Genomic DNA, 10,932 nt, shown 5'->3' on the forward strand with positions numbered 1-10,932 from the left:
GTTTCTAAGGTACAGTGTATTTGTTGCTTTAGTCTATATTGTGTGGTTGGTCTTTACCTTAGCAACAGTTGTTGCTAAGAGTGTTGGAATAATTTGTAATAACATAATATGCAGGATTAATAGTGTGAGCACTGTAAACAGGAAGGAAGTAGTGTTCGGCTTTGCCTCGTACCAGTAATTTTACCATTCCACACTATTATTTCTGAATACCTTACAGTGCATGCACAAATTCACTCATTTTGCCATAAATATATGATGTAATAATGTAGTTATTTACAAAGAGAAATATGAATAGAACTATAGTTACAATGTAGTGAATGATTTAAGTCTCAATTTCATCATCTGTGCTACCGCTTTCATAATCACAGTTGTGTACCTCTATCAACCCTGCAAATTCATCAGTTTCCTCTAAAGCCATTTCTTGCAAGTAGTCTTTCGATGCTGAGCACGATGAGTACCGTCCTGTCATTATCTAAGTTGTAAATTAAATGAGAATGTAATGCATATGAAATAATAATGCTAGGCTGCATTATTCACACATTGAGTATTTAGAATTTGATCATTGCCCTTGGTCTCACGATAACAAAACACAGTCTATGGTACTCTGTTTGACCTTTTAAAGGACTGCCATGACATCTACATATTAAATGTGTGATCAAGCTTTTGAAATTTGTCAATCCATACATGTAACATTGATGCTGAGTTTTCACTATGAATGAATAGTCACACCAGTACAGTACACAGGCATGCTATCTAGAGTTGCACCGATATAGTGTTTTTGAGAATTACCGATACCGGTAAATTTTACTTTTTCTAAGCCGATATGCCGATATTAACCGATACCATCCATATATATATAATATATATATGTAGCACTTCTATAATAACAATAATATATTAATTTTGTATTGATAGTTTGACAGTATAAATTTTGTACCATGTATGAATTAAAAAACTTGAGTCATAAACAGTCATGTACTTGGCTAGGTCGATAAGTTTGTGAATGTCACTTTGTTAGGTGAAAATTGCTTTTAATGAAAAGCAATGCTTCTGCATGGTCTGTAGATAAACGGCTGCGCTTCTCATCATATACATCACCAGCTATTGAGAACAAACGCTCAGAGGGTACTGAAGTTGGGGGAGCACTCAAATACCTTTGTGCTAGCACTGCTAAATGAGGAAAGCGTACTTTGTTGGTCGACCACCATGTTAACACATGATGACCACCATGAAACTCAATCAATGGCTCTGAGAGGTATAATTCAACTTCATTTCCACAGTCATCAACTGAGGCCCCTGCTTCTTCTAGAATTTCTGAAAGACACTGAAGCAACCCAGTCTTGTGCCGCTTTGACACAGGTTCTTCATCTGTATCAGTGGGTGGGGCTTGATTGCTTCTGATTTCCATTACTTTATCCTTCAAAGCATAGATTGATCTTTCCACTGTAGAAGATGCTGTAAAGCATTTGTCCTTGAATCTTGGATCGAGAATGGTACTAATAGTTAAGATTTCATTTGATTCAACATTTTCATATCTGCGTCTAAGTGATCTTAACATTTCTTGTCTCATTGAGTGGACTCCCCTGTCATCATGAAGTTTGTCCAAACTCCTTTCCAGCATGCGAATAAACGGGATTATGGTTGAAACAGATGCAGCATCACTTGAAATGGCCTTGGTAATTTCTTCAACTGGGGATAGAGCAGCCACTGCTTTGTTGGCTAGATCTAATTGATGGGATGACAACTGAGTGATACTGTGTTCAGTTGAGTATGCTGCAAGCGCCATTTTTTGCTCGATGATAGATTGTAGCATGTGCAATGACGAGTTCCACCTAGTTGGAACATCTTGTTTTAGTTTATGCAATGGCAAACCTAAATTCTCTTGGATCTCATGTAGGCGGCTATAAGCAAGGGGGGAGTGCTTGAAATGTCCAACTATCTGTCGACAAATGGCAAGAAGGTTAATCACTGCCTGTTGTGCAAGTACTCCATCGTGAACTACAAGTTGTAGCGTATGTGCGAAGCATCCTAGATTTGGAAAATCTCCATCTTTCATGGCTTTGATCATGTTAGATCCATTATCACGAAGAATGACATGAATTCGATCTGAAGAGATTCCCCAAGATTGCAGTATTTCAGAAACTTTCTCTGCTATGCAAGACCCAGTATGAGACCCAGTGATTCGAGCAGCATTAAGCATAGCAGCCCTACATTCAAATGTGTTAGTAATCCAGTGGGCAGTTAAGCTGAGAAGAGATTCATTGCTGACACAAGTTGACCAGATATCTGTAGTGAAGCTTAAATATTTAACACCAGTGATCATTTGCAGAACTGTATCCCGGAGACTTTCAAAAAGCTCTGTAAGAACATTATCTGTGAAGTATCGTCTGCTCGGCAAGGAGTACCTTGGTTCTAGCTCTTTCAGTAAACAAATGAATCCCTCATCCTCAACCAATGACAAGGGATGACAGTCAATAGCAATCATTTGTCCTATCCGACAATGAATTCGCTTACTTCGAGCATCATTTATATCCCAGCACCGAGTACGATTGTCACACTCTATCAAAGAAAGCTGTTGACGACGAGGTTCTTTCGATTTAGCTAATTGCTCTTTAGCTTCTTTCGCTTCTTTAACCTTTTCTTCATACTTGGCAAATGATTCAGAATGCTTGCTTTTCAAATGAACAATCAAGTTGGTGGTTCCATAGGACTTCAAATCTTTACCACCTCGCGATACTTGTTGCCCACAATTTTCGCACAAACACGTAGCAAACCTTTGGTCTTCAGAAATAGTAAAATACTCCCATATTGGTGATGTTTTCTTCTTTGGCACTGGGTTAGCAGCCATTATCACAATTACCACTCGTTATCACTTTACTTCGTGACAGCAACGTGTCTCTTGATAACTTGAGAATCGATTATGGGTTTGAGTTTATCGGTTGAAGAGGTAGTGAATGTACCGATACCGATTCAAAGAAAAACATGCATTATCGGCAGTTTCCGATTATTCAACCGATTATCGGTGCAACTCTAATGCTATCAGGGTACTTTTCACAAGTGCATTTGTAGGGACATGTGTCAGCTACTGGAAATTCTCTGACACCTAATAATCCGCTGGCCAACAGAAACATGAAGCTAGAGACATATATTATACACTCTCCAACAGTTACCCAAACAATTTCTATGTCATGTAGTCCCAGGTGGTCAGATGGTTTCCACTGGTATATAATAAGGTTGGAGACAGGTTGATGACCTGCTACGCCATTTTGTGATATCCACTGCCCCTGCCATCACCCACTGTGATGCATGTATGATACAGATACCAGTTATAAAAAAGGTTGTGAAACTTCATGGTTATATCAATGGATAGTCTGCTGTGTGCTAAAGTGAGTAAACACTTTACATACTTGGCTGCATACACAGTGAAAGTATCAAATTTGCAGCTTTGTGGCCTTCACAAGTCGAAATCTTTCAAAGTACTAAATGATTATGTGTATGTGTGTATATATCAATACACTTACATTAAACTCTGAATCAGAAGTCTCGGGTTCTTCAGGAGTACCAAAAATTTTATGGTCGATCACTGAAAGTAATGCGCAAACATAATACTAATAAATTCGTAGTACATACATTATATGTGTGGACTATGCAAGCATAAATCCAATAAATTATTCCCCCTTTTCCTAAAATAACTAGTACTGGTCAAACTGAGCTATCACAGAAATTCAAATGACAAAAAGCACCTCTAATGAAGAGACTTAATGACAAATCCAGGATTAGGAATACCACTAGGGCCAGATATTAATAAGTATAGAATCTAGTGTCATCAAGACACATACACACAATGTAGTGCATTTTACTGATACCTTTGATGTCCTCAGAAATCGCTGGTAGTACACATTGGTGGTAATAGTTTAACAGATTCTTCATTTCTGCAATAATCAATTTCCTTTCTTTGCGATATCGTTTCAACTCATTGTAAAGTTCCACTGCTTCCAACTTTTTTTGCATTTCTACACTACGGCGCTTTCCTACATAGACGTAAATACAAAAAAGCAGCATACATTTAATATTTGATAATATTCCTGATTTTGTTCATTAACCACTTAATTTAATATTATGGAAGTGCACTTACATAGGTATAACATTTAGGTACAAGCTTCAGAGGGATGCTCATTAGAAGGTTAATAAGGCTTGATTAGCTTCAAAGCACGTATCAAACTTTATGTTTTTGCCACAAGTGGATTGCAGGTGTATACCTGGTTAGTGCTGGATATTTCTTGGTCCCTGAAAATTCCTCAAGTAATTGTTTGCATGCTGCCACTCAATGATATGGTTTAGTTAGAATGGTGTAAAGTGAGCTGGGGAATGCATAGATGGCTGGCTATATTCTTGTTTTTTTAAAAATAAAAATGTTAATATGATATGTTTTAGTGTAAGGAGGATAAATGGACAACCAACATTATTCATATAGCCTTCTATACTACTAGTCAATTACTTCATTTCATACTGGAATAAGTAGCCCACCAGCTGTTCCCCATCCATCACCCCTCATGATTACCACCATAACATGCAGTGTCCACTCAGACATCAACACATCCCCGTAGATGCATACAAAGGTATTCAGTATGCAATCTACTTGCTGCATAGAAAAGTCTATATATCAGGTAACCTGAATAAACCATACCTATTAGTGCTGACCAAGGAAAATCTCCATCTAAAATTTGTGCAGCAGAAGTCTTCTCATTAGAATCAGTCATACTGACTAAACTGTTGTACCTAGCCACACACGCTTCCAACTTAGATTTCTCTTGAGAAATGCTGTGGCGCAAGCTTGACCGCTGCTTGCTAGATGCTAAGAAATTAGTAGAAAAACACTATCTATACAAGTGCACGTATTCACTGCTCACTGAGGTACATGGACACTAACTCTTGCACACTAATGCATTTTTTTTTTACCAAAGCACATACACACTTGTCTGTGTCTGAATTGCTGACAATTTCTTCTTAATGCTTAAAAAATACATCTCCATGTCAGATTGGAGTTGCTCTAACTTCCTTCTTATTGCAAGAAGTCTTCCTTCCTGAAAAGAGGTTACGTGAGGTAATAACAGTCAATAAAACAGGAGTAGATAGTTACAGTACCCTTGTTCAGCATTAATAATTGAATATGTAAGTTGAGGTCAAGAGACAAGAAGAACTGCATATTTCAGACAATTAGTAATGGTTACAAAGAATAGTTTAGGATGAAAACTGAAATCGGGACACCATGATAATTATAGCAGGCAAAAAGGTATCTACAATACACAGCTGTTATTCTGGGGACGTATTAGCTTAAAACCACAATACAGTCTTCAAATAAAAGAGCCATATAATTTTCAATAACTGCATGCAAATAGTGTTTAGCCTTTTCCCCCAAATTGTAAAAGAGTATAAAACTACGTATTAAGTGATGTAAACAAAACCTATTTCTTACCTGTAAACACTGCTGCTTTGCTAATTCATTATCTAACAGTAGCTTTTGCTCCAGGGTATGCAATTTCAAAATGTTAGCACTAGATCTTGCTACTAAATGACTAGCTTGATTAAACAGGTGGTCAGAAGCTATCCACATGTATACAATACAAAGCACAAATGATGTTTGTTGATATTACATACATATAATATATATATATATATATATGCGAATGTGTAGCAGTGCTAAAAAGTGGTCAGAAATTAAGCAGTCTTACTTTAAAGTATGGAAACATTGTAAAGCCATGCATTAACTGTCTCCAGCTCTTGACTGTGATTTTACTTGTACAACAAAAATTTGTTTGTTGGCTGGATGACGGTTGACTGTTACTTCTAGCACTGAACTAGGCGTACCAGTTATAATACTTTCCAACGATGTAGTGGTGCTGCTGTATTCACTTAGTTGCGCAGCGATTGCTGATTGCATGTATAGCAGATAGTATTGTTCTTTGTCACAGTCATCTTGTGGATAGGCGTTTAGTTGTAATTCACCTGCATAAAATTACAATGCACACTATCATCATAATTACTATATGTTACATACATACCTTGAGCTAGAGACTGTATTTGTTGCTTAAAAAGTTCTAATTCAATTTCTTCAAAGGATGTGCTGGATTGTGCTCTGATGGTATTAAGTTGTCCTTCCAGCATCAACAGCTTACTATTAACCTATATACACAGCACACCTATATGCACTATGATCCTTTACAAACACAAACACAAACTAAACATAATGGTTATGCTAAAAAGTACTACACATATATATTATACCAATAAACTATTTCAGTTAGGAAATATATATATAGCAGCAATGATTGAGAACCTTTTTTAATCGTAGCACCATTGCCATTGGCAAAGACTTGATCTTTCGTGAATTCCAAAAGACTGCAGCTTCCGTTAGAAACTCTTCTCTTCCTAAAGGTTATCAATTGCCAATACAGTTACATATACTTGTAAACTATACTGTGTTTGTGTGATGTGTGTGTGTATGATGCACATGTACGCTTACACCGATGTAGTGTTGTGAAGTGTCCAGACAAGGTTCTAATAGGTGAATCATTATATTCACAGTCAAGTAACAGAGATAATGGTGGACTCACACTATACACACACACACATATGCACACAATACACACACAAAAAAGCCAGCAGCAGCCATGTGAAAGAGACAGCTATCGCCATCAAGTGAACTAGCACTGGGATTCCTGCATATGCACCACTTAGACACTTGAGCCTTGTGCAGACAAATCCACCTGGGGCAGGGCTAGTAACCTGCAAGACTGTCCAGGTCTAATGGAGAGAAGTCACGGAATCCAAGGTTCCACAACGACCTCAACACCGCCAAGTGAGACAAGGCATTTGCTTCCCTGGGTGGGCTGCTTCCCAAGGTCTCCAGGTCCCAAATATACAACTGGGTAGATTGGAGCAATGTGAGTAAAATTTCTTACTGAAGTAAACAACACCAAATTGGACTGACTGGGCACTGAACCTGGAACTTTACAATTACCAGGCTGATGCTCTAGCCACTTGGCTCTGCTGCCTCGCACGCACGCACGCACGCACGCACGCACGCACGCACGCACACACAATAGCACATACGGTAAGCCAACATGTACTTGGTCAGGCCCCATCTGGACAAATAGCTAAACAATAATTCCATGTCTTCCCCTGATCCAGCAGCAGATCCATCTTTCCATCGTCCTCCCCATAGTATCTAAATACACATTAACATCCCTCATTTACATTTTACACTCAGCTTACACTGCAATGCCAAGTGTGAGCCTTGGCATGCATTGCTGGAAGGCATGGTATCATTTGCAGAGCATTGGAGCAAGGATAGTTGAGTTTTGCACACCATGGCCAATACTGGCACACAACAACATGAAAACAACAATTAACTTTTTTGGGTACACAGTCATGTACATGAAGAAAATGGGTGTATCCAAATCTGTAAAATAAAAAATACACACATGCATTAAGTCTATGCAATGTCGGAAATATAACGTACAGTTCACCCCGAAACATGTTAACTGCCTTTTGAGCAATAACATGCGGCAACCACCAACAATTAGACCAGTTTCATCCAAGTTTTTCATAGTTTTGGATGATTCTTTAGCTGCTTTAAACCGGCTAGTTCCACAGGTACCAGAAACTTGATTCTACAAAACACAGAAAAGGAAAATGCAGCATGCTTATGTATACAAACGTTAAATAAAGTATCAACTCACATTGTCCCCTTGGTATCCAATAGCCTTCAGATGTTCGTCAACTTCGTCATTCTTCGCAATGAACATGTCTCCAAAATAAGAACTTCTAATGCCCCTATACGAAACAGTTCACATAATCTACAACTTAAACAGTATATTCAGGTTATAACATTATTATATGTTAAGGTAAAACATAAATCTGCTGAAATGGAAATATAAGAAAACTACACGAACCTAGGAACTTTACTAAATCTGTAAAGTTTCCTATTGCCATCCACATGAATAGAATGTTGACTGCCATAGCAAGCAGGACAGTCAAACAGTGGTTGTCTGCTCAACCGTAGCAACTCCATTTGGCAGTATCTATATTCTTCAAAGGATTTTACAAATGATGACTGATTGATAGTTGAAACCTAAAGTAGGTACAATTAATAAACTACTATGGAGCCCATATAGAGAAAGCAAATAATTTACCCTGCCATTGCGAGCTGATATCTCTTCTAAGGAATGAACGAATCCGCTGATAGAAGTTCCTGGGACAAACTTATGTAAGACATCATATTGTTCCAAAAGACGACTAGAAAACAAGTAGTTGGATGTTCGACGGACACTGCTTGGCCAAAATCCAATGTTAAGGACATAAGAGACTGCATTACCATATTTGAAACTGCACTTTGCACAGACTGCATTACAATCATCCAAATCATACCTCCCTATATACAATGGAAAATAAATATTGAACTACAGCAGTGCTGTAACAAATACATGATCCTTGTTATTGGACAAATCAATTTAGTAAGTATTAGCATTGGTTTCTACCATACATGCAGGTTTCCATGGTGACAGTGGATGAAACTTCGATATACATAAAACACTATAATTATGAGTTTGTGTCAAAGTATTTGTATTGTATAACGAGAAGGTACGCAGCACTGGTACCTGCCTTACCTCCAGGACTTTATTGCCCTGGTTATGCCATATTTCAGTCTATGATACTTATATAAGTGATATTATATAATATATATCTACTTTGTACTGAATTGCATAGTACAATAGGGATCTAATTCTCGTTCATACTGTGGGAATGTCATTTGCACAGGCTATAATATTCCAAACACACATGTATCACTTTCACACCTCAGATCACAAAGGAGCTTCCCGGGCTACATTTCATATGTAGCCCAGTTGGCAGGGCGTACAAACGAAATGTAGCCTGGCCACACCGGGCAGCTATTACATAGACACAGATGCCAAAATTGATTGTGGGGATCAGTTAATACTTATGTAATTAGCATGCATGACTTGGATTTGGCCATGAAAACCACTCAGATGGAAGAGTTTTGGTGTCCTTGCTATCCTACGAGTTGAAAAAATGTTGGGATAAGGTGAAAGCTAGTGCTATAGCTTATTCATCAAGTGTTTCCACACGTTTTCATATATGGACACACCCCCTGATTAAAACATTAAACTCGCATAACCAAAATTCTCCCAAGATACCTCTAGGATTTGTCCTTTCACCATAACTAAACGTAGGCAGAACGTACCAGCTGCTGATCCATAATCAAATTTTTCATGTATATATAAAGTATCCAGTAGCTGCATTCACATTGGCTTGTGTGATTGATCACCTGGTACAAGCTATTAGCCTGACAAGTGGTACGTATTAGTTGTAACACGGGCACTCAGGCTTTGCCTGATATGTATGCCCTCATGCCCATGTTACAACTATTACATGTACACTTTTATTTTTTGTCGTACCGAAGCAATTTTTGTCATGTATATATAGGCTATATAGACACACTATAATATTGCACATTCTAAAGTATGTGCACCAATGTTCCTACAACGTTCCCTGCAGCAACTGATACAGTGCACCTAAAAGCAACAGTAAATTAAGCTTGCCCTACACATATGTGCAAACTGTGATTATACTATAGCTCATGCATCATGGATAATACTGAACAAAAGTCTTATCAACCAAGCTATAAGCACAGTAGAGTCAGCATGTCAAACCATAGCTAGCATACAAAAATGGTATAATTATGAACTGACATCAAAGTTGCAATAAACTACAGAAGGTGTTCTTGTAACAAAAAGGTGCACTAAAAGATTGCCACAGTTAAAACAACAACAACAACAAATGGTACACACATGTGTTTACTTACGGTTTACACATGATTTACAGAAAGAATTCAAGTGAGATTATTGCTCTACACAAGTGTCTTCAATGACCCATACTAGCACCTACTGTGGAAATGCCTTTAGAAACTTTTGTTTATAGATGATGAGCACTTCGTTTGAAACAAAAACCGCTTCGATACATGCAGCAGCTAATGAAAACAGTGCATGAGTTCAGATAAACAGACAGCTTTTCTCCTTTATATATAGACTAGCACTGATACCTGCTGGAGTGACATCACCATGCATGCTGCCGGAGTGACATCACCATGCATGCTGCCGGAGTGACATCACCATGCATGCTGCCGGAGTGACATCACCATGCATGCTATATTGGTGCTGATGTCTACACCGTAACCACAAAGGTGAAAACTGCCAAATAGCTAGTACTTGTCCTATCATACAATTGCATGCATACACTGTTTCAGTTTACATGATGTTCAATTTACTGACAATAAAATAATATAACACTGGTATATAAGTCCTGCCTTGTCGTGCAGGACTTGTCTTACCCTAAGTTAAACTCATAAAGGCAAAAGTAAGTTAATAATGGAAACCCAAATATTTAAGCATCAGTACTAACCTTATTAAGTAAAATAAAAGGTTGTGAGCAGGGGTATTGTGAAGCAGCCAGAGTGAAAGGTGAAGCAATTGCACACACACTGCTAATAGGTGCAGCTATTGTGAAACAATTCAGACGTCACCTTTAACGTACATGTCTGAGCCTTATACCATCCTGTAAGTGTACTGTGAGCATGGTATACAGAACTCTAACTAACTACATACATTTATCTAGGTGAAACTACTTAGCTAGTACACCTGTCCTATCGTTAAGGTACCGTACACACATATCCATTACGTAACATGAAAGGAAGCAGTCAAAGTGCAAGTTAGAGCAATTGCACACACACACACACACACACTGCTAAGAGGTGTAGCTATTCAGTTCTTTTGTGTGTGATGTTGTTTTGTCTTAAAAAAAACATAGATGCAAATAATTAAATATGCAAAACAGTTGTGTAAGAGTCCCAAG

At 38.0% G+C, this 10,932-nt stretch overlaps 1 protein-coding gene across 1 annotated transcript; it reads right to left on the reverse strand.

Annotated features, from left to right (window-relative positions):
- Nucleotides 1-249: 249 nt before the first annotated feature.
- LOC136244640 (protein BCAP-like) lies at nucleotides 250-7,332 on the reverse strand. The gene is made up of 11 exons (XM_066036195.1): nucleotides 7,276-7,332; nucleotides 7,114-7,228; nucleotides 6,338-6,429; nucleotides 6,063-6,183; nucleotides 5,869-6,006; nucleotides 5,477-5,604; nucleotides 4,976-5,084; nucleotides 4,688-4,855; nucleotides 3,867-4,031; nucleotides 3,522-3,583; nucleotides 250-472 (listed from the first exon to the last, which is right to left on the reverse strand). Exons 1-11 carry the CDS (start codon nucleotides 7,327-7,329, stop codon nucleotides 323-325), a joined length of 1,302 nt encoding a protein of 433 aa, XP_065892267.1. The 5' UTR covers nucleotides 7,330-7,332; the 3' UTR covers nucleotides 250-322.
- Between the last annotated feature and the right edge of the window lie 3,600 nt (nucleotides 7,333-10,932).

This window comes from Dysidea avara, chromosome 14 (assembly GCF_963678975.1).
Source record: "Dysidea avara chromosome 14, odDysAvar1.4, whole genome shotgun sequence".
Classification (NCBI taxonomy): domain Eukaryota; kingdom Metazoa; phylum Porifera; class Demospongiae; order Dictyoceratida; family Dysideidae; genus Dysidea; species Dysidea avara.

Bases quoted from the DNA above. Each gene is read 5' to 3' on its own strand.
- LOC136244640 (XM_066036195.1), bottom strand. From the start codon at position 7,329: ATGATACCATGCCTTCCAGCAATGCATGCCAAGGCTCACACTTGGCAT. The intron at 4,856-4,975 runs GTGTGTATGTGC...CTAATTTCTTAG, and splicing joins AGCAATTCAGACACAGACAA to CATCTAGCAAGCAGCGGTCA. The intron at 3,584-3,866 runs GTATCAGTAAAA...CATTACTTTCAG, and splicing joins GATTTCTGAGGACATCAAAG to TGATCGACCATAAAATTTTT.